Here is a 25,147-nt window from a genome sequence, read left to right as displayed (position 1 = left end):
GTATTATGAAACTCAATAATCATTTAAGACCAATTTTAATAGCTACATTATTTGCACTCCCAATTAATGCTAATAGGGAATCACAGAATCACAAGACTACTAGCTGAAAACAAGAACACATGTAATTGCTCAGTACATATTTTTAACATAGCCTTAGCTACATTGTAAAATGTGGACTCAGTCCCTTCTGTCTTCCCTATCAACCATAAATAAAAACGTTATCCATTTCCAGTCTGTGCCTACTGAACCTTGACTTACCATGCTTGGCTAGAGACAAGCGCATGCAGCGATTAGAAAGTAGTCCTACTGATCCAGCTTTCAGGATAACACATCTACACCTGTGCTAGATGGCTCTTGCTCAGGTAATTCTGCACTGCTGTCTTTTCAGGCATTTTGCCTGTGCAGCACTTAGCCCCAGTGCAACTGAAGATACCTTCTGGGGCAAATTTTTGGTCAACAATAAAATTTCCATACAAGCTAGACGAGGCTTTACCCAAGCTCATTGGAGCTGCTTTTCAGGATGCCTTCAGCTCACCAGCTGGGATATGAGAAGCTGCTGAATGACAAGGATGTACACTGGACAAAGAGCAGGAGCATGCATGTCGGTGTTGGAACCCAGACTCGCAGCACAGGGAAACCACACAGTGTGAAAGTATCCATGCTTTACCTTTAGACTAAGGATACCAATAAACTCCACAATTGTCAGTTTATCATTAATTAGTAGTTAGGAGAAGGTTAGGGGGAGTTAGCTGTGGTAAGCCAGCCTGATGCTTCGCAGCTGCTGCTGCAAAAAGGGGCAGCTTTCCCTTGCTCAGCTGTGGATTCACACTGCACCTCCTGTGCTGACACAGGTGATAACCAGTAGAGAGCCAGCCCACAGGGCAAATAATCCTGACAAGTTCAGCAAGTCAAATCACTTGACACATATGAACAACCAACAAGCAAGGGGAGATGAAGCCCTATCACCTGCCATGAAAAGCAAGGCAGTCTCCTCACAGCAAGCTGTTAGACTGACATCGCCATCTCCTGAAGCCTCACCTTGGACAATCCAGTCCTAGTGTTTTAGACTGGAGAAAGTGATGAAAGGCCAGCACTAGAAGTAAAGTGGCAGAGTCCGCAGAACAGAATGACTGGAACTGGGAATTGGACTATTCACTGGCACATACTGTATCTGTTTTCTGAAAGCCTAAGACGAAATGGCCTGGGAAACAGCACCCTGCTGTAACAGATGACTGTGAGGAAAACTGTTGGCTAATGAGAAGAGACTACAGCTAGTGCCATTACTGCCATGGAGAATAGCTGTTGCATGCAATGAGATAGGTTTGATTTTGGCTGAGCAGCAGCTGCTGCAGCACTTTCCTGCCCAACCTCCATCTGTACCTAACTGCTTCCAGGCAGAGAGATGGCTTCTAAAATGCATGAAAGCTTAGAATAGGCAAGTAACAATTTCTACTGGGCTGTACTTAAAGAAAAAAGGATTACAGGCTTACTTTTCAAGAGGGAAGTTTTCCATTTAACTACATTACATCAATAGTAAAACGTCTCTTGAGTTCCTATCATTCAAGTAGTAAAGCCTTTTTTTTCCCCTCCAGACAACACAGATTATATGAAGTGGGAAAGCTACCTGAGAATCTTAGGTTTGCTTTCCTGGACCAATCCCTCTGTGATTCACTATCTTAGGGGAGCAGAAGAGAAAGGATATAAAGGAAGAAACACATTTCTTGTTAGCTATGCTCAGTGATGCCTGTCAGTATATTACCTCCTTCAAAATCCAATTTCCTCATCCATGTCAACTAATGAGAAAAAACTTCAGTGCACAGAGGTTTTCTGCCTGTTTTCCTTGCTCATATGCACCCAGGCTTGTAAACCAGCATCAGCTAAAAAATCCTCACCTCGCTCCTTGCAAGAACTCGTGACGCTGTCACAGTAATATTGAAAGTACACATCATACTAGCAAAGAGTTTCACAGGCTGCTTACTCTGCCAGAGGGTCACTACACCATCATTCTGCAAGTACTGAACATTTAAATTTTTATATTAGAAGGATGCCTTCAAAAGCAGAGTATGGCTAAATGAGCCAATGTAGCAGAGATTCACTGGATTCTTAAGACAACTGATGGCCAGAAGGACTTACTGAAATCTACACTGATGTTATTTGCTGTCAACAGGGAAAATCTGGGTTTGCAACACTCAAGTAAGATTGGAGATACCAGAATAGCAACAGTGAAGTGTTTGTGAACTTCCCAAAATAGTAATCTTTTCTCTTTAATACCTACTGGCTCTCACAACTTATATGGCTTTGCAGGGTGAGGGGCATGAGCAGCGCTAAGTACATTTATGTGTTCATTCTCTAAACAATAGGTGTTATAGCTAAGAATGAACCACAGTACTAACCATTCTCTTCACAGCCCCAGGCAACAAACCAATTTCAGAATGACCCAATTTGTTTAAGTACTATATGATGCCATTCTTGAAACACTTTGAAATTCTAGTATGAAACTTTAGGGCAGTGTCCATACGGATATGGGTACACAAATGAGATCATGTGCCAGTCAGCAGGTGCAGATGCTCTAAGATGAGCTTGGCAAGAACACATCCCTATCCACTGACCGTTCAGGCTATTAGCATACAAACTATGCAGACATGCATCTTTTGAAAGGAAAGGCATTATACAGTGCAGTTATAGATAACAGCTTAAGTTACTTTCACCTTTTCAAAAGTTTTACTGTATTCTATTTTTAATTAAATTCTTTCATTCCTTTTCTCCAACAAAGGAATGCATGCATATTCCAAAATACTGCAAAGCTATGGAAGAAAGTCCTGTCAAAACAACAATCCTACAAAATTCAAACAGTAGAACTCCTTTTGTAGCTTATGGTTACCACATGAAATGGAAGAACTATAGAGATTATATATGAAGTAATAGAGCCTTATCATGGTGTTCAGTAATTTACATTGGTTTTAATCAGGTTATTTTTATAGTTAGGTGTTCCAGCTACTTAGTATATCTTAAAATCTAGCTCGACATGGATGCGTAAGAGCAGTCTTAACCAAAAATTATTCCACCTATTCATATATAACTTTTCTGAATTATGTCTGTGCATGTCATGTTTGAATTCATAATGCTTTGTTAACAACACAAGGCGGTAACCACAAGCCATTAGCTTCTGATTTCACCTAAAAAGCTTTGAGTAGCAAAATCCTCCTTTAAAAAAATTTAAAAAAAAATCCTACAGTCTTGAGTAATGCTTTCTCTTTAAGACAAAATCTGCAGTCATTTGTTCTCTCAAGTATTCTAAAAACCTGTAATCTAAAATTTTATACTGTTCAGATGCACGCTACACTGTTACAGCTTTTAAATTTCAATACTAATGCAGGTTTAATAAGCAAGTCATAAGAAAATACTAGTTTTAAAGATACATCTTTGAAAAAGCAGATGTGGCATATAGAACTTCCACTTAGTGTTTCAAGTCAAATGTCTCTAATGTCTCAAGTATTTAGAGAGGATGTCTACAGCGACCCAAAGCTTGTCTGCTATGTTTGTTTTTTAAACAACATCAAAAATATCCTGTAGTGGAAAGTAATAATTCAGTATTTTCCAGGCTTCCTTTCTTTTCCTGATTCCACCCCCCCCCGCCCTGAATGTTTATGTTTATAGGAAATTTGCTCTCATATTTTATATCCTCTTGTTTTAAGAAACATAATAAATATCATCACAGTCAACTCCAGCACGTTGAGACATATTTGGATGGCTAGTTTTCAGCGCTATGGTTGAGCTTTTTGATGTTCCACTGAGCTTTAATTCTATTGCACAGGAGGCTCATTCTTAAGTTATGTGTGTAGAGAAGAGCAAGACGGAGGAGAAGCAGAGAAGAGCAAGACGGAGGAGAAGCAGAGAAGAGCAAGACGGAGGAGAAGCAGAGAAGAGCAAGACGGAGGAGAAGCAGAGAAGAGCAAGACGGAGGAGAAGCAGAGAAGAGCAAGACGGAGGAGAAGCAGAGAAGAGCAAGACGGAGGAGAAGCAGAGAAGAGCAAGACGGAGGAGAAGCAGAGAAGAGCAAGACGGAGGAGAAGCAGAGAAGAGCAAGACGGAGGAGAAGCAGAGAAGAGCAAGACGGAGGAGAAGCAGAGAAGAGCAAGACGGAGGAGAAGCAGAGAAGAGCAAGACGGAGGAGAAGCAGAGAAGAGCAAGACGGAGGAGAAGCAGAGAAGAGCAAGACGGAGGAGAAGCAGAGAAGAGCAAGACGGAGGAGAAGCAGAGAAGAGCAAGACGGAGGAGAAGCAGAGAAGAGCAAGACGGAGGAGAAGCAGAGAAGAGCAAGACGGAGGAGAAGCAGAGAAGAGCAAGACGGAGGAGAAGCAGAGAAGAGCAAGACGGAGGAGAAGCAGAGAAGAGCAAGACGGAGGAGAAGCAGAGAAGAGCAAGACGGAGGAGAAGCAGAGAAGAGCAAGACGGAGGAGAAGCAGAGAAGAGCAAGACGGAGGAGAAGCAGAGAAGAGCAAGACGGAGGAGAAGCAGAGAAGAGCAAGACGGAGGAGAAGCAGAGAAGAGCAAGACGGAGGAGAAGCAGAGAAGAGCAAGACGGAGGAGAAGCAGAGAAGAGCAAGACGGAGGAGAAGCAGAGAAGAGCAAGACGGAGGAGAAGCAGAGAAGAGCAAGACGGAGGAGAAGCAGAGAAGAGCAAGACGGAGGAGAAGCAGAGAAGAGCAAGACGGAGGAGAAGCAGAGAAGAGCAAGACGGAGGAGAAGCAGAGAAGAGCAAGACGGAGGAGAAGCAGAGAAGAGCAAGACGGAGGAGAAGCAGAGAAGAGCAAGACGGAGGAGAAGCAGAGAAGAGCAAGACGGAGGAGAAGCAGAGAAGAGCAAGACGGAGGAGAAGCAGAGAAGAGCAAGACGGAGGAGAAGCAGAGAAGAGCAAGACGGAGGAGAAGCAGAGAAGAGCAAGACGGAGGAGAAGCAGAGAAGAGCAAGACGGAGGAGAAGCAGAGAAGAGCAAGACGGAGGAGAAGCAGAGAAGAGCAAGACGGAGGAGAAGCAGAGAAGAGCAAGACGGAGGAGAAGCAGAGAAGAGCAAGACGGAGGAGAAGCAGAGAAGAGCAAGACGGAGGAGAAGCAGAGAAGAGCAAGACGGAGGAGAAGCAGAGAAGAGCAAGACGGAGGAGAAGCAGAGAAGAGCAAGACGGAGGAGAAGCAGAGAAGAGCAAGACGGAGGAGAAGCAGAGAAGAGCAAGACGGAGGAGAAGCAGAGAAGAGCAAGACGGAGGAGAAGCAGAGAAGAGCAAGACGGAGGAGAAGCAGAGAAGAGCAAGACGGAGGAGAAGCAGAGAAGAGCAAGACGGAGGAGAAGCAGAGAAGAGCAAGACGGAGGAGAAGCAGAGAAGAGCAAGACGGAGGAGAAGCAGAGAAGAGCAAGACGGAGGAGAAGCAGAGAAGAGCAAGACAGAGGAGAAGCAGAGAAGAGCAAGACGGAGGAGAAGCAGAGAAGAGCAAGACGGAGGAGAAGCAGAGAAGAGCAAGACGGAGGAGAAGCAGAGAAGAGCAAGACTGGTTCGTGGCACATCTCTGGCTAATAAAATTATTTTTCAATTAAGGCATTGCTTTTAGTATATCTTATGTGAATTTTGTCTTAGGAACTTCAAAGCAGTGACTTTTTAAAATAGTAATCTTCTCCAATAATAATAACATTTAAATTCTTAATAGGTATTTCTCATAACCAAAGACCAGCTTACCTGGGGAAATGATGTAAAAAAAGTTTTTGAATTCATCCATCCAGACTTCTGCAAGCCGCCTGTTGTTTTTGTTGATTATCTGCCCTGTACCTCCTGGAAAAGTGTATGGTGTTGCTTTTCTGAACACATGCCCGACATGTGAACAAGTTACAATTTCCAAAGTGCCACCACACTGCCAAATCTGAAAGTGACAGAACAATTACTGCATAGCTTCAAGTTGTTAAAAAGGTTTAAAAATGTTAGTCACTTGCTTCTGTTCAAGTTGGAAAAACAACATTAGTTGCAGTCTAGAACAAATACATACTGCATGGAAGAGAAATGTACGCCTGTTTCTTGCTCAACAGATAAAGATGCTCACAAGCCTGAGTAAGGTAGCATAGGAAAGAGCACATCAGACCTCACAGCAAATAATGCATCAGAGGAGACTACTTTGTAGAACTGGGCAAGCCAATAGCAAAGGAAGGAAAAGGCTCACATGAATCACAGGGAAGTAACAGGTGGTGATCTGTCAGAAGTCCATCATAAAATAGAATCGCCATGCGAAAAAAAAGGAAAAACAACACAAAAACACACTCCCAAACGAAAACACAGCATTCACTTCCCAAGTTTTCTGAAAATACTTTCAATTTTATTTTGGACCTCTAAAAATGGCAGATTCATAAAGCTGAACTGCTTCAGAAGTATCCACCTATATACCCTGAGCTGGTAAGTACAACAAAAGGAAATAGTGCTATTTGGTAGGAATGAAAGTGAGAACAGCGTCAGCACACATGGATGATCCACATCCAAATGAACACATGCAATCATTAAGTTAGAAAACAGCAAGAACTCTACTCCTTTTAAGACACATGGATTTGTTCTTCAGAATGACCATTCCCAATCTTTTAATCACAAGGCTCTGCCAACTATTCACCATGCCCTTTTCACTGACAGATACAGTCTTTGCATATCTCCTTTGGAGGAATTGGACTGGGAGCAAAGTGCTAACTACAACAGAAAAGGACACTGATGCAGGCAGATGTGTATTCTACAGAACTAAAGATGCACTATCCTAAGCACTATCCTGAGCACACTGAAAAGAGGAGTTTTACCTACCCTGAAAGAAATTTCTAAGTTTTCTCCACCCCAAATATCCATTCCAGCGTCGTACGTTCCAATTTCCTGAAAGTAATCTCTGTCTATTGAAAAAAGACCTCCTGCCATTGTAGGCGTCCTGGGGGCAAGGGGAGACAAAAATTAAGCATCAGTCACTATGAAAACATACCTAAATACATTTCACACTTATACTGACAAAATGGATTTTTATTTCCCAAGTTCCTAACATGTTCGTTCTCAGTAGGCTTCCATCCAAATTCAGTTACCATTGATGTACTTGCAATCCCAAAATTCTCCAGAGATAGAACCAGTTAGTGATAGTTCTCCTTACTTTCTCACTTCAAATTGGAGTCTGGATAGAGAAACAGCCCCTAGAAAGCTGCTGCCACTCCTGATAAAAGCCTTCATATACTGATAACTCATAAAAAAGAAACCAGTTTGTTACAGGAAATTTACACTTCCGGCAACTGCTGAAAAAGTTATGAGAGCCCATGAAGTGGCTTGCTCGCTTTCACTACTAGTGCTTCGTATAAGCAAATTGTACAGTCATGGTTACATCCAGATTTCCTTTACAAATTCCTTACTGGTAGAGCAAATAAAACTGCACCAGCTCCTCCTAACTTTAGCACCACCTCCCAGATTTCCATTTTTTTTAGTCAACAAATACACAATAGGTAAATTATATATTAGGCTGGCAATATGACTTTGTAATTCAAGGATACAAATTATTTACACTTTTAGCATAAATGTTTTTCTATCACTAGTCATTTTCCTGAAAAGCTTTGGGCTTTTTCTGAAAGACACGTAAAATACAAGCTAGGTCACAATCTAACTAAAAATTTATGTGGCTTTTTTCCTCCCCTTAAAAGGAAACTGGGGGCAGTGGGGTGGGGGTGGGGAGACATACAATTAGCCATATCCTGAGAAGGCCTCTGGATTTCTTAAGTGAAAAACAAAGACGACTAAAGGCCATATCTTCACTTCATGGTAAGTAAATATTGCCCACTTTTCAGAACAGTAAGGCCAGAAAATATGTTTGCAATTGTTAAAAAGTACACATTACACACAAGTTACCTGTGTTTCTCATTACTTTTGTCATTATAGCTACATGACATGGAAGTATAAATTCATCTCCCATCCATGCCATGAAGATGTTAAGTTTATGTATGTATGCACACACACAAATATATACATGGACATATATGCCAAAAATCAATGCATCTTTTAAAAATATTTTGTTCTTTGTTAGAATAAAAGATAAAAATAAGCTTCAATAAAAACCTGTGCATGAGTATAAAGATTAGTTGAAAGCTAGTAATTCTCCAGTAATTGACAAAAATTTTTCTGAAGTGACAAGCTGTTTGCTGCCTTTATTGCTACCAAAGTTACCAACAACCAATCCATGTAAAAACTTGTCTGGTTGAAGGAACAGCATAGAACAATGATGCTACAACACAATTAAGTACTTACAAGATTAACCTAGAAAGTATATAAGTCAATATCAGATGAACATTTTAACCTATTTACTAGTTTCTCGTTACCTAACAGGAAGGGTTCGATCTCCTTTCCGTCGATCCATCTCTCTCTGAGGAACAGGATACCAACGGAAATTCAACTTCCAGTTGAATCCACCGTAGGTCATGTCGGAACCTGCCATATATTCGAAGGTGTCATCACTAATTACGTCAATGATGGGACACACTACTGTTCTCCTAGAAAAAGGAAAGAACCAAAACCTATGAATTAAAATTGTCAAAAAGCTGTTTGTTGAGTTTTTAAAATTTTGTTTAACACACAGTTTAAATTTTCATAATGCCATCTCGTAACAGCAGTGCTCGATAGATTATTACCATGAAACATATTTGAATTCTGTTTTGCTAATTAGAGTTACTTCTTCTAAAGGAAAAGGTGTTTTTTCCGACAATTTGGCTCTGTTAAATAGTATTTGTGTTATTACCAATAATAAGTGTTCATCCCTCTGCAGATTGAAAACCTGATCACGGCTTTCTCAGTGCTACACAGTGATTGTACACAAAACAAGAGTCTTTCATTTCTAGTTAAGTGGTCAAGGTAACTGGCATGTTTTGAAATTAAAACTTGGTCATTAGCTCTGGGGAAGTATTCTTATACGCCCTCAGGACTAAGAAATGATAGTCACTGTTAACAAAGTATATCTACTGCATCGAAGTCGACAGAAAGAGGCTGCCTTGTCCACTGCTGTGACATTATTAAGACATATACTCAGAGAAAATGAGTCTAGTAATCTCAAAGACACTTAAATAACTGTCCTTAAGCAGGTTTCCTCTCTCGGAAAGCTCTGTAAAAAGATTCAGGGGTTGCAACTGAATTTAAGGGACTGACTTAGTTGAGCCCTTTGCACAAATTGTAACAATTTATGTATGGTAGTCTCACTTAAGAGTGTGTTAATGATAACCTGAAGGTTCGTATTATGTCTTACCACAATTCTGAACAAAGACTTTATTACCTGTAGCTTTTTTATCATGTAACACTATTTTTGTAACGTTAAGTTCTAAAATGATTTTTACCTACAACCATAAGAACAAAACAGAGATCTGTAACACCACACTTAATATCTAGTCTATTTAATATGTTGTTTACTAACAGACTAGCGTGCAACTAGAGTTACTGTTCAGAGGTGTATGAATGTTTTATAAAGCAGACCATTCTCACATTTATTGTGTCGTCCCCCCCCAATACAATTTCCATCACGATATTACAGATAAGTGTTGTACTGATTTACGATAGAAATACAAAGCTATGTTACTGCAGTGTAGATCAGTATGATTCCAGTGACTATTCTAACTTTAGGAAATACATCCCAGAAGACCAAGTCACAGCACAGAATTCCACAATACAAATACATTACAAAATAATGAAATCACAATGAGAACCTGAGAACAGTAAACCTGACAATTCTTCTCACAGTGTTGGTGTTACATGAGATCAGGGCTCCATTTCTTCCTCAAGAATATCTTCCCAAATTCATGAAGGAATGGGTCAGGCTGCAGACGGAAGACCTCTCAACTCCATTCGTGCTCAGATCTCCTGCTATTTAACAAATTATCCCATGCATCCCAATATAAGCTTCATTTTAAACCAAGTTTTACTTTTTAAAAGTTGTACTGAATTAGCTTGTTATCCTTACCCCAATGAGAATTTATCCAGCCCTTCAGAAAGCAGGTATTTGCTTGTAGGCTATATCGTAATACTTGGAACATTTCTTAATAACAAAAAAACCCAACTTGGACCAGTAGATGGATAATTACCTGTCAGCTTTGATCCTTGCCAGCAGAGGTTCAAGCCAGCCTACTGTACATTCACAATGAGCATCTAAGAAGGTGATGACCTGTCCTTTAGAAGCAGCAGCGCCCTTTAATCTGGCTCTAATCAATCCAGAACGCTGTTCCATTCGAATCACATGAACAGGTACTTTTAATTTTTTCACATAATTCTCCAGCGGTCTTTTCAAGAAGTCTGCAAAGAATGATCAAAACCATGGAAGATGTCAGTTACATAGTTCAGCTGGTTTGGTTTTTTTTTTATTAAGAGATCTGAACGAAGAGATGTTTCCTCATTTCTTTCTATCCTCTTCTTACTTTCTCAGCTAGCTTCCTCTGCTGCTTATTCTACACTTCACAATATGCCATTCCACATCTCCGTGTGTTTCTGTTGCTAGAGCAGGAAGTTCTTCCTCCTCTATTTCTTCATTATGGGAAACACAGAAATGAAGAGAGTGTAGAATGCTTACACAGAAACCACACTAGATAGGCAAGTGTTTATTATGGAGTAGATGTGACACTTACTTTCAAAAACATATGCATAAGTGTCTTGGACATAACACTTCTCTACCAAGAAAATACAGAAGATGATCTGACTAACTGAACATAATGAATTACTTCCTACAGGAATGTAACTTACAGATAATTTCTTTACAAGCAGTTTAAAACACGATCAAAACCATTTTCAATTGTGCTTTCTCTAGGTTCTTCTGGCTAATTTTTTCTATTAAATTATCACTATAGCACCCAAACCCAAAAATAAATACAAAATCAGCTATACCTAAATGAATATCTGTAACACCTACAAACCTCATCTTAGCTGAGGGACAGATTATTCAAAATAGAACAGCCATAACTGACTGCCATATGCCTAGAGACTCAGAATTACTTGCATTACAAAGAGCTGCCAAATTAACAAATTCTCCATTGCCAGGCAGAGTTTTTGTCCATCATGAAAAATTAGACTATGATGGATGATGCCAAAGGAAGAACAAAGAATTGAGGGAGAATGCAATTGACAGTCACAGAAACAGACTTCTGCAATATGTTGCAGATTTCAAATCTGTAGAAAAGGCAGAAGAGGCTTATAACACAGCTATGGGATATATTAGATTATACACTCAAAGCACATGGGAGTTGTACTACAACAGCGCAAAGCCTGTAGTAGAATTTAGCATAAGATAGTAAGTACCTCATACAAGAATTAAGCACGACACTGGAGGGGGGATGGGGGGAAGAAAAAGCACGGCATGAACTCTTAGTGGCCACTTTAAAAGCCTCAAGAGGCAGAGATGACCTGAGGGTGATTACCATTCCCTACGGCTGCTCCAGATGAATGAGTTCTAATTGCCTCCTCATTTTTTCCTGCGCACTGTCTGTCACTAAAACCCACAGAAGTTCTGACACATCTTGAAAGCTGAACTGTGCTAAAGGAGCCTAAGAGTTTGATAGATCTCAAATATTTGTCTCCAGAGAAACTCAAAGCATGTTAATTCTTACTTTGCATATTGGCAGAGACTCAAATTAATAAATGTTTATTAGTGCAAACGAAGTGTATGTGTTTGAATATTTTGCAGGCCTTTTGGGGTTGGCTGACTGACTATAGCAAATACAGTGTCATCTCTTCACAGCATAGCTTTCCAAAGCCACTCATTTAAAAGAACTCTTGTCATGGTAATGCCTGTAGTTTTAATGTTTATGGCTTCCATAATATACAGCTTCCATAATATACACAAAGAGAATAAAACAGTGAAGCACGTCTCTCTATGCTAACCATTGTCATGAACAAGTCACACAAATCAACATGTTCCTCTGCACATTTCAGGTGTAGTGTTGATAAGCTTTTAAAGTAGTTCTAACCACTTAAAACTGAATGAACTTGGGCTGTGTGACATGCGCCTCTGAATGCACAGTTACATTAACAGAATGGTTAAATTCTGTCAGTAGAAAGAGAGAAAGACTTCCATAATATAACTGCAGCCAGTCAAGAACTAGCATAGACCAGAAAGTTACATTACCGAAAGTCATGGTTAACACACTGCATATAAAAATCTTAAGTCCTACCTACATCTTCTCTGTGAAGTATTTCAAATTTCAGTTTCTTTTGAAGTATTTTTTTTTTCCTCTAAGGAACAGATTTGTGCAGCGTTTTCACTATGGAGGGAACAGGGTTAAGAACAGTCATCCTCCCATGTTTAACCATGGCCATAAAAATATTTGTATGAACTACCACCTTTCTCAAAACTTCAGAAGGGAGTATTCCCAGAAACAAAACATTGTGCCAGACATTCAGTAACTGTACCCTTAAAATATTCCTAGAATTTCAGCAAAATAAGCAAAAAGATAAAGCTTCATGTCTCATCCCTAGAAAAACACTGAAAATAACTCAGGCATCAAGATTTCTGGTGTTCCTCTGCTACCAGCAGTCAAGGTTAAATGCTCAAATCTAAGCAGTGTATTTTGCCTTCAGAGCACTGTCTCTTAGAACAATACTCATCCCTCACAAACTGCTCCCTTAGTTCAAGTAGCAAAAGTAAAGTTTCAGACTAGTCAACCTTCCAGAAACCGGTAACAGTTTATTGTAAGGTGAGACTTAAAGTCAAGAAAAAAATAATTTGAACAGTCTTTTAATGCATGCAGTACATTCTGGCCTACAAGAAGTGCCAGAATCAAGCTGTAGAGAGGATTTTCTATACAAACCCATTGGTCATATTTATACTAAATCCTATATTAAACACTCAAATGAAAAATTTTATGCATTACAGAGTCAGTTGTTTACAAATGACCCCGGATGACAGCTGAGTAAATTTTTAGCATTGCCTTATACTCTTCAGAGTGAGATTTTAATAATATTTTAAAAACAAAAAAAACCACACAAGTACTGGGAACACTAATAATACATGTCTTTTCAGAGATATAACCTGAGTTTCATTAAACTCTTTCTGCTAGATATTCCTTTCACACTTTTTCCTGTATCAAAGGGGTGCATATTTTTACCTAGGACTATGGAGAGTTTAAAGAGCATCTTCTGTGGCAGTACCAGAAATAAGAAGGCCGAAAAAGCTAATATATTCAGTTCAAGTCAAGTAAGTGCATAAGTAGAAAAATACTTCACCAATTCTGAGTCACATTTACATAAAAAATTAAGTTTCAAGCTTTTTTTAAAAAAATTAAACTACAATAAAAGATTTATCACGTATAAGCATGCAAACAGTTTTAAGAACTGTGAATACTGTTGTAAGACATTATTGGCAGGGATTTAGTTTTGGTTACATTGCTTTGATTTGTGTCGTATAACTAACTTCTGTGAGCGTATTCTATCCTGATGCAATCTGCCTACCACGCTTGGCCATTCAGTGCTGACCTAGTTTTAAGTACTAATCCTGATTTCTCCCGTTAACTTTTTTTAAATAGTTACCAGAGATCACTATTTAAAGCATGCAATTCTGATCAGTAACTAGAGAACAATGTTAGAGATATCTTTGTCCCTCCAACGCTTTTCTTTTCTGTGTAGAAGAGTGCGTGATTTTATGCAAATTCATTCTTCTAAGACCATGACACTAGCAGGTACAAAGTGTGCTTCAGGCAGACTGAATGCTTACTTTATTCCAATTAAATTGAGTCTGATGCTAGCATTCAGAATACTCAGGCTGAACATTTTATTTCTCTGGAAAAGTCTGCCGCTCTAGTTCAACACAAACAGAATGCTTAAGTAGCATATGCTAAACCCTTCAAATTTCAGGCATCATACCCTTCTGTTTTGTTTAATGTAAAACCATGCCTGCTGGAACCATAACAAGTTTTTGGGAAACAAAACAAAAAGAACCTTTCAGTAATTGTTGGAAATAACTACAAGTAAGACTCCCGAGTGATCTGAAATGAAGAGCACAGATTTCAAAACTAAATATTGTAACAGGTTCAATAACACCAGCAAAAAAAGTCTGAAATGCTGTATTTTGCAGCCTGGAATTAAGTTACCTTGCTTTTATTACCTAACCCAAACCTAGAAACAGAGAAGTTATCTATAGAAATCCATGTGCGTTTTTAACTGGACTATAATTCTACATTCTAATAAGGACATAGTTATTTCTATGTTAAAACTGATTTTTTCCAAAACAGAAATTGAAGAGGCAAAACATACGAAATATTATGTCTACATTATTTTAATATTAGAGTGCTCTTTATTTCTAGGTCATATTGAAAGCTGACCTGTCAGAATTAATCATTAGCACTGATTTGCATTAGTGCCAAAGGCTGTTTTGACAAATGAAACAAAGCACACTTGCAATAAACTTTTTCCTGGTAAGAGCCTGTGCACAAAAGCTAACTAAGACAAATGTACTATCTCTGTTCCATTAAGGAAGCATATAGCTCTACAATAACCTAGCATAGGCACTCAGAATCCAAATATCACCTGTGTTAAAAAGAGGATTGTTCCCTGGGAACAACACCAAGAGAGGTGAGCAGTTTTACATGCATTAGAACAAAAAAAAAAAATATGCAATTTTTATATAAGGGTTGAAAAAATTACAAGCGATTGTGGAGTTTTATTACAAACTCCCCACAAGTGAAGACAGTGAAAATTTCGTCTCGTGCCTTTCTAAAAGCAAAAATTAATCACACCTCTCCTCTGATCTGGAACACGTTTATGTGGTAGCCTTGACATTTGCATGCGCATTCCTCCTCTGCTGCCAAAGCGTAATTGTATTTAAGGCCTCTGTCCCTTCTTCCAAACTGCACTGAAATTGGCTGGAGCAGTTAAAGTTAGTATCAGGTAAGAAAGCAAAAGCAAATGAGGTTGCCCGAGAGAGGAAAGGAACACAGGCTGATACAAGTGCAAACACAACCTGAGCGCACGGGCTACGCTCTCCTAAGCTATGCTTAGGAAACCAGGTTGGTCAGAGCTCAGTTAGCTGATGCAATCTTTTAGTCTACTCATCAACTCCACAGCCAGCTGTACTCTAGACCTACGGAGTTTACAATAGGTGAGTTAATATACTCAGGCATCATACACACATACAACCTGAAGAAGAAACTCATACTTTCTACCACAGTAGATATGAGGTGCAAAAATCCACTCCTAAAGTTCTGCAACTACAAAATTCCTGCTAAGCGTCATAATGGTTACTAACTATCATAAAACGTCCTGTTAACCATCATAATCCATGCACCATGATGCTACTTAGACCACATGATCTGAAATGCAGGGTCTGTCTTCATACATTGATCTTGTTTGGACAACAGCCACACATCTTACTCTGAAGTTGGAATTACCATAAGCGGCAGAATATGGATTTTTGAAGCAGTGGAATCAGAAGTATCAAGCAGAGAAGTCAGCATGCTGGGTGTAAAATCCACAACTAAAGCTTGGGAATTCCTGCTGATACAGATAACAGCCTACAGTTGGTGGCTGCCAAGACTTTTCTTCTAGTGGCTGCCAAGACTTTCTAGTGGGCTACTAGCTATTAGTCCTAGTGGCAAACTTTCTATGTAGAAATAAAGGAAAAAAGGGCAATTCCATATAAAGAAACAGAAATGTTTTAGATGAAGAAACACAATACGCTCTCACCTCCATTTACAAACACAAGAAGTAAAAACATCCCTCAAGTTAAAGTATAACTTTCATACCACCAAGGAAGATTAAGCAAGGAACAAGCCAAATATCAACTATTCACCAAAATGAAATATCAAGTACTGTCTAGACTATTGTTTTTACTTCTACTATATTGTAATTTACAAAAAACATGAAAAGAGTAAAATCTAAATAAAGTTACCTTATTTGAAGAAAAAAAAAAAAACAGCTTCAAGTTTTGTCTATGAATTCCATTACACATGGGAAGATCTATTCTGTAGCATGGAGTTTTCATTTGGTGCACTAGTTATTAAGAAGTGGAATCTTTTACAGCATAAACACTGAATTTCAACTTCCCAGGAACTGAATAATCAAAACTAATCCCTCTGAGCACCAAGTTTAATGGCGGTACTGATAGTAAATTTGGACAAGTGTGAGGAAATGAGTTACCTTCGCTGTGATTCAAGTAGTAAATGCCCCCAAAATTTAGGAATGTGTTAAAATTCTAAATGCAAAACATGAAAGCTGTCATAGATAAATCCACTAGCAAACAAACTCTACATTGTCAACAGAAAAGTAAACAGACAGATAAACTTACACTAGTTTTCAGTGCAGAATAACCTACCTGTATTTCAAATTGGTCATTGCTCACTCTACCCTCCCCTGCCCCAGCTACCGTGTTTTGCAGAGGAGTGCAAAGCCTGTAGAAAGTCAGTCTCAATTTTTGAAGTATAAAGAACAGCAAGCTAAGGCATCAGTGTTATCATTACCTCTTTCACTGGCATCATCGACAAGGACTATTTCTTCCAGCATGTGTCGTGGTGACCGGTTTATCACACTATGAACAGTTCGTAGAAGTGTGCTCCAAGCCTCATTGTGAAAAACAATGACAACGCTTGTCGTGGGAAGGTTGTCCACATACACCTTCGTTTTACACCTACAAACAAAAATAAGGCATATATTTGTAAAGGTCAAGCCTTTTCAAGTTCAATTTTGCTGTTTATTTCTGAGTATCAATACTAATATTTATGAAGTATCAATTGTATAGAAAGTATGACAAAGGAGCAAACGGTGCACTGATTTATACCTAAAAACACCTGACATATGTATTCCATCCTACCACTAAAAAAAAAGAGCCTCAATTCAATAAATGATTCTAGAGATGAAAGAGACATCCATACAGCTAACACACATATGATAACAGATTATTTATTTCCACTGTCCCTGTTTTGTGAAGAGTAGCATGTCCAGATGCACTAATCCAAGCCCCTAATTTAGGCCTGCATTCCCTCAGAGGGCAAGGGGGAAACCCTAGTACTGTAATGGGGACAGAATGGAAAGGGAAAAGACAAACAGGGTAAGAAATGGCAAACTTAAACTAGGAAGTAAATACAATAAAAAGCATATATAGAACAAAACCAAATAATAACTAAGAGAGGGAAAGAATTCTGGACACAGTCAATGTTTGCAAAACGCCAAGATTACATGTATGCTACCTATAATACTGGTGAGTTTAGTATATTTCATAATTTAATGTGTTTATATTACACAGAAAGGGTTTTTTTTCCTCCTCATTGAATACATGTTGGAAGTGCCACAAAGGATCAAATTAAGAGAATTATACTCACATTCCAAAGTTAGCATAGAAGACCACAGGTTTAGCTCTCCTAACAGCATATATAGGACATTTATGCAAAGTACAACATACACTTCAAGTAACCCCACATGCAGCCAACATTTTACACTCCGCAATATTATTTTAAAACAAGTGATATTTTCAGTATATCCTAGAAAAATCAATACACTGTACATAAAGTACTTCTAACAATTCTGAAAATACAATTCTGCCCTAAAATAACCATGCGAATTTAAGTGTTCTCTGCACAGATCTGTCCTCCTGCTTATTCAAAAATCACACACAGAAATTTAAATAAGGTTTGTTGGTACTAAATCTTTTAAGAATCAAAGCTAGAGTTGTATGTAGATCTCAAACACAAGCAAAACATTGAAGCAGAAAAAGAAACATTAAATGGAGCTTCATTCCAACAGAAAAAGCTTTTACTAGATCCCACATTGAGTCAATTCACTCTAATGTAATCTGATCTAAATGCTATTAAAATATGCTAACAAGTATTCATGACTATCACATTAACAGCAGTGGCACTGTCCAAGGGTGTGAGTAGTAGTATGTAGTGCATATCTTCTACCCTAAACATACAAAAACAATACTGAAGAAACAACCTGCCAATACAGTATCATGGTGTCAGCATCCATCCCCACTCTTCCCCCCTCCCCCCCCCCTTTAGAAAAACTGGTGACACCAGGAACGTCAGCCAGAACTGGGCTCCCAGCATGAATATTTTATTTGCTGGATAACTTGGTTAGCCAGAGCTCTTCTAAGTGAGAGCAGCTCTCATAACACATAGGAGTTTCAGCTCTGAGGTGGTGACAAAAGCCCAATGTGCACCGAGATCCCAGAAAAGATCACAAAGGTCCAGGTACAACTGAAGTAACATCTGGAAGAGATTTTTTGGAATCATGTTTCATTCCTGAAAATTGAAGCAGTAGCATCAGGTGCTGTCTTCAATATTATACTTATTATACAATTATGGCCAAGTTTAATTATTCACCGCACTGAAGTGAACATCACATCATCTTCAGGGAAAGCAGCCATATATCCCTGTTTTCCAATTTAAGTCACATATAAAAAAACTTGCAAAGCATGCCAACTGATAAAGTTTTCTGTGGTATCACCTGAAAAACGACATACCTTTTAACACAAATGTCATGAATTTCAGATGAAAACTTCAGTCATAGACCAAATAATTTTCCCTCCATGTTTGTCACTTGTTCAGCCTATTTTGCTACTTTAAAAACAAAATTCTCAATGCTTTATTCCTTCTACTGCACTGCTCCCTAGACCAGAAAATAGATGTCTGATTGTAGACCTTGAGCTACAGTAGTAATACAAATCCACCCATTATTCCTCTACTTTTTGGCAGAACATGTGTAAAAAAAGTTGAAAAGCCTGCTAGCAGTTCTCTGTGAAAAGCAACAACAATGTGTTATTCACCAGGAATATCTTGCTGGGGTGGCCACAGGATCTACTATTGTAATACAAAATCTCTCATTTCCAGCCTTTGCCTTTTTAAAATTGTTTTACAGATTTTATTTTACTGAGCTCAAATCAATGAATTGGTATGATAAATGCCAGCCAAGTGATCAGGGACTACCATGTTTATAAACCATTACACTGTCCAAAGTATGAATGTATCAAAACATTTAAGATCCATCTTTGAAAGGGAACTTTTTAGCACTAAGAAGGCGGCATAAAGGCATTTTTTGGGACACCCCTCTCCCTGCAAGGCATTCCCACTGCCCTGTCCTGCAGATGGCCAACATCCTCCTTTCCATAAGGAGACTTGCCTATTCTCACGCTCCAAGATCAACCCTTTCTGGGGTAACAGTTTAAGAGCAACCTTAGACTGGCTTGTTTTCCAGTATGTAAAAGGCTGCCATGGGTAACACAAGGGTGTTTCGTAACAAAACAGGCTTGGAAATTTTTGAATGCTATTCTTGAAGTGTTTGGTGTAAAGTTATTCTGGAAAGATTCATTGATGCAGGCAGGATAAAGGAAAGAATTAATAGTATGATATCTGATTTTTAATACTCCTTTCACCTGCCTCTCTCTCTATACCTGTTAGCTATATTTGTACAAAGTTTTGTGAATACATGCAAATAAAAAGCTCTGTTTTTAATTTTGAAAATACTGACATACATTCCTTCCCCCCAGGAACATATTGCTGCAGAAGATAAGACAAAGTAGAACAGTCGACACCTGTGATTAGAGCATTAGCCTTCTATGTAAGCCTCAAGTTTTATCCTTGCTAACAAACATTTAAATTAATACTTCTTGTCTTTCATTTGAAAGAAAAAATTACCCAAGAAAGGGATTATAACTGAATTTAAAGTACAGCATTAGTTTCAACCAACACTTATGTAACATTAGTAGCAGAATATAACCATGAGGGGTATGACACACAGGGTATGAATTAAGGACAATTTGAATTTTAATTCACTACTAATACATTATGTTCCTGTTGTTGGATCATGCCTCAAACAGTTTTAAAATTGAGTGCATAATATTAGGAAGGCATACCATCTCCAGTAATTTAATGAAGACTCCAAACAGCAGCTGAGAATGTCTACTTCACATGGAATGCATCATCCTTTCCTTAATCTATGGCATTCACCATGCAAACTCTTGGCTAATGTGACTCCATATATTATTTAGATTGTGGAAAGTCCCCAAAAATGTCAGACATTTTAAATGCAAGCACAGACTTACTGCCCTATTACCTAAAGACACAGAAAAAGAATAGGCCAGATTGTTAAAATATGGTCAAGACAAAAAGCCTAATTAGTTTACATTTCTTGATATACACATTCCAATACTCAAAACAGTAATGTTCTTTATTTCATAGCAAGTCTCCCCCTCATACATTGAAATCCCCAACTTCAGCTGTATTAGCCTTGTATTCTTCCCTGATATTTCATTTCTTGCTTTCATGTAATTAGAAAGTAAAATGGCAAATTAATTAGGAAATAAAGTTATCCAAGATCTTTATTGCCCCACCAAAATCAGATTTCAGAAAAAAAAATTAAGTTTACAAGCTTTACTTCTAAGTTTTTTTAACAACGGAGCCACTGGACTATAAAAACATGACTCTGCTCCAACCTCTGTAAGACGCTCATACACATTCTTTGCAGAATTTCTCTTTTTTGCAATTTTGCACCATATATTCAAAATACTTTGGCCTGGTCCCTTATAACTACGTGATTATTCATAGGTCCATATCCCCCCAAGAGCACAAGGCAGTGTAACAGGTCCAAATCCTTCATAACTTAAATTCAAGTTTATCGCACTACATGCAAAGGAAGTAGGACATATCCTAGCATATGTGTATATGACATTGCTAAGTAAGAACAGTGACAGCAAAATAAATACAAGTAGTTGTCCCTAACATCCTGTAGCCTGATTTCAAATGTTTAAATCCACTACAAAAGTTTTTAAAATGGAAGGCCAAAGGCAACCATGAGTCATGTTAATCTTCTCCATTATCGTGACTTTTCTGTGAAGATATTAATTGAATCTTATATAGCAGCTCTGCACCTTTTAGACAGGGAGATGTTTAGAGAAAAATCTCAAGGAACATTTTATTAAATGGATTGTGTATAGCCACCTGAAAACTCCCTGATGCTACTTCAAATGCACCTGAAGAACCTCTGAACAAACTGATTTCCTCTTTTCTCTTTCAGCCCAGGGTACAAATAGTCCACAGGAGACATTACAAAAATAACCTTGAAGAAACATCAAGTAAGGCAATTCTGTCCAAATAAAATTAAGCTATTAAATTTCAGAGTTTAAATGCTGCTTCAGTACAATCTTGCAAGGAAAGATGACAACCCTTCGTCTTGCACTTCCCATGTCAGCACTGCCTACTTCACTTGTGGCAGAACTGGAAACCTCCCTTCTCTCATGCCAGCAAAGGAATGAGAGGAAACCTACTTCACCACTGCAAGGTCAGAAGAAATCTACTAGGTGATCTTACAAGATCCTTCATTTGAATTCATCAGAAGGTGAAATTCTTCTGATATTTATCTGCTCTGCTCAGTGCCCAACTCTGAGATCAACAAGGCTTACCCGCTCTAACCATCAGCACCAGAGACACAGAGGCATTTTATCAAAACTATAAAATTGTAATAATGGATCAATTTGCTTAGAAATTATTCCTAAAACCCAGAGATTGAGTGCTACTTAATCACACTCACATGTGTAGTACTGTCATATCTTGAAAGACAAGTATTTACAGTGTTAGCAGTGATCTGTTTGCATACCCTTCAAAGTAATGTTAAATCGTTTCTGAAAGTAATGTAATAAACCAGAATTTAATATCCTGATAGCTCTTACGTACTTTTGTTTCACAGGTTAAAGAATCACACCCCAAAAAAGCTACAAAGAAAGTAAGGGTCTTACAGGAAATCACTTATACACTACCATAATGTTTATGCAGTGACGCACAATGAGGAAAACCTCATTCATGGGGCAAAACAAAAAAAGTCATTTTTCTAGAGAGATAGCGTCATGTTTACATTCTGCATTAGAAATAGATGCTAAATTTCTAAATACTACAGGGCAGATCTCTGCCTCATCTGATGCTGCCAACAGGTTATTTTCCACAGGGGAGCACTGAGAGGACAACTAACATCGGACTATTTTTTTCAGAACATGAAATTTGCAAAACAAGGCCACTCATGCTTACCTAAACAAAAACAAACAAACAAAAAATCAATAGACTTAGATGATACCTTAGCCATATTTGCTACACCTGATAACAATTTTATTCCCAGATTCCACCAGCCTTTCATAGGAACAAAGCATGACCAATAATCTGCAGTGGCTCAAAAACATTAACAGCAGTAAAACATATACGTGATCCTTGTTTTCTAGCCCAGGGCACACAGCCCAGAGCACTCTGATAAAGGACAGAGACGGAACACAAGCAAAAGCGTCTCCTGTGCACCGAACAGAACAGTTGGGAAATCCTAGTGGAGCTCAGACCGGAGCTCGCGTGTGCAGTATGATAATGCAGTGTCAATGCGTTTTTGAAAGCTGTACTAGCAACATATTGGGGCAGGGGAGAACACATACTTAGTCATCTTACAAATTTAGTATCATCTTTTATCTTGCATGCTACAAAACAATTATAAATAAATGCTGCAGTTATAAATAAACCGCACCCCAGACCTTGAAGTTTGACAATGGAGTAATCTGAGTCTTGCTGAAAATTGCATTAGAGCTGAAGTTTTGAGGAAACGCTACACAGCGCAGCCCCTGTAATAAATCTGTTTACTGATGCAGTACAAACAACATACTCTTCGGTATTAAAAATCTATTGGAACCTCTGAAAGTACCTATATCCTTAGACTTGAAAATGCACGTTTATTTTCTGTTAAGGTTACCAAAATTAATGCCAGATCAACAGAGGAGAAAATCAGAAAGTCTGAACTCTTCTCATGAAACCTCAGGCTTTAACTACTGATATCTGATGAGTATCACTGCAGTGCCATAAAATGTCAGTTCTCCGTTAATACCTGTCTGTTTGCCATAAGTTGTAGCCTGCAATAAAATTAACATAACAAACCTGAGGCACAGCTATGCCCAACACAAAAACTCGTCCCTACTTAAATCATGGATTAAAACAGTTTTGAAATAAGACTCATCACACTGAAGCTGCTGAGACTGACCTACATTTCCATCAGAGGACAACGCCCTGTAACAGGGGTGGCAGAGAAAGTGTCAAAACACTACAGCAAGAACTACCAGCATTCAAGTCAAGTAGTGTTTCTGGTAAACGCTGACTTAGCCTTTCCAGGATGTGAGCAGCAGCCTCATGATATCATTATGAAGAAGGGTGTTAATAAATCTGCTTCTGACATAAAATTTAAGAATATCCCAAGCCCTCAAATTGAAGACAATTGAGTTGGATAAAGATCTAGTTTTCACACAGAAACAGCACAGCTAAAAGCAATACTGTTGAGAAAGATGGAATCGCTGACTGTTGTAACATGCCAAACCACTGTTCACTGCACAGACTTTGCATACAACCACTATTTTAACTTGTGGTCACAGAAAAAGAAAAGCAACACAGATAAGGTTGCAACATAACTTCACGCTGCCCCTGAAGCTGCTTCTTCCAATCAAACCAGATTTAGAAAGAGGTCTTCATTTCTGTAATTCATATCACAAATCCAATTAATCTTTCTGAACAGGTGATTGGAATGCAGGCAAATCCCTTATTTAAAGATTTCCATCCAGCCTGCTTAATGTCTGCCTTCAATAGTATTACATAATTTACCTGACATCAAGAGTATGAAATTTTCCTTTCTTCTGATCTCAAAGATTTGGATATAAGAAAGGTCGCATTATCTCATGAGTCAAGTAGAAATCTTCTTTAGACCCTGGAAACAAAATCCAAAATGGTCCTTAAAACCATTGTGGTTACAGAATTCAAGCAGAATTTCACAAAAATAATCAGCTGCAATTGACAGTTTTCCTTATCCTGAAAGCAATCACAGGAAAGCATCTCTGAGGACAGAATTGTTTTTGCTTCTGTCAAAAGACTGAAATTGAACCTTAAGTTCTTTAGCCAAATTATTTTCCATACTTGACCTATTAGTTTGAATGAAGTTCAGGATACGGCTGCTCATCCAAAGTGGAAGATACTCATAACTGAGAATGAGATTGCCAAGTGCGTGTGTGTATATATATGCCTATATATAAAAAAGTTTAGAGGAAGCAAGCTGATTTTTAAAGTTACTTTTTTCCCCCCTTTAGTCTTTCTCTAGGAAAAAGATTTATAGGTAATTTCTTCCAGCTTACTCTAAGTCAACATGAACAAGAACATCTCCAAATGTTGATTCTACAGTGGGCCAGTAACAAGCTACATGCGCCACAAGCGCCAGGTGAAAAAATATTCTTCCTTGAAACAATTGTAAAGTCTTTAATTCCTCACAGGCTTTCAGACTTCCAGTGTGACATTGCTGAAAGTTACATCGCTGGTCATCAGGTCAGTAGACTTTCTTTATAGATGGCAGGTTTCTAGCTTGTTGAATGAACTTCAAGGTTTCCACCACCTATGCTGACAATCTTGCTCTTTTTTTATCTTGTACATCACTATGACCCGAGCTAAATGGATACCAAAATTTTGCAAAGCATATCACAATTTACAGAGCTACTTACATCCCTATGACCTCATGAGGATTTTAATACATGCTGTCTGTAAGAAAGCTTCTCCCCACCTGATGTTCCACCTCATCTGGTGCAACTGTGGGCTGCTGCCAAAAGCAATAATCCCACTTTTCATCACTACAATTTTGCCCCATCCCCTTCTTTGCACTGCACCTTGTAGTCATACAGCTTGAGTGTGTTGCTTCAGTTTGCTGATTCAAAACAACATAGTTTTTTATTTTTGGTGTGCAATCTTTAATCCAGACAGTGAATGCAAAGGCCACACAATCATCAGATCAGTACAAACTGAAGCAGTAAGAAGAATTCCTTTGGCTGCAGTCCACATTTACACCAGATTACGTGTAGCATGCATACGACCCCCTTAGCTCTTCTCTTGAACTAAAATAATTCAAGAGAGCACACCTTCATAAGACTCACACAGAAGTAAATACTTCAAGTGCTTCCATTGAAAAAACCCATAAAATGTCACACACGAGTTCCAAGAGCATGCTCCTCCATGTGTGCCTTTACTAGTTTTACCATTAACAGGTTTACTCAAACTATCTTCCTCACCCAGGACCTGCGTAAATTTTATGAATGTGTCATCTTATGATTCAACTGTAGTATCTGAAAGTATACAGCAAATCAATTTCTTTTGAGA

General features: G+C 38.5%; 1 protein-coding gene across 4 annotated transcripts in view; it reads right to left on the bottom strand.

Annotated features, from left to right (window-relative positions):
• GALNT1 (polypeptide N-acetylgalactosaminyltransferase 1) overlaps nucleotides 1-25,147 on the bottom strand; it is an 88,547-nt gene that overhangs the window by 8,534 nt on the left and 54,866 nt on the right. For 3 of the 4 annotated variants that reach the window (XM_064443274.1, XM_064443273.1, XM_064443275.1), the window contains 5 exons: nucleotides 16,466-16,632; nucleotides 10,112-10,319; nucleotides 8,366-8,536; nucleotides 6,825-6,942; nucleotides 5,730-5,910 (listed from right to left, as the gene is read on the bottom strand). In XM_064443274.1, the coding sequence (XP_064299344.1) occupies nucleotides 5,730-5,910; nucleotides 6,825-6,942; nucleotides 8,366-8,536; nucleotides 10,112-10,319; nucleotides 16,466-16,632 (845 nt within the window). Of the gene's footprint in view, nucleotides 1-5,729; nucleotides 5,911-6,824; nucleotides 6,943-8,365; nucleotides 8,537-10,111; nucleotides 10,320-16,465; nucleotides 16,633-23,614; nucleotides 23,686-25,147 lie in introns of those variants that run through there. The other variant, XM_064443276.1, reaches the window with a different exon arrangement.

This window comes from Phalacrocorax carbo, chromosome 2 (genome assembly GCF_963921805.1).
Source record: "Phalacrocorax carbo chromosome 2, bPhaCar2.1, whole genome shotgun sequence".
Classification (NCBI taxonomy): domain Eukaryota; kingdom Metazoa; phylum Chordata; class Aves; order Suliformes; family Phalacrocoracidae; genus Phalacrocorax; species Phalacrocorax carbo.
This window is presented reverse-complemented; position numbering and strand designations above follow the sequence as displayed.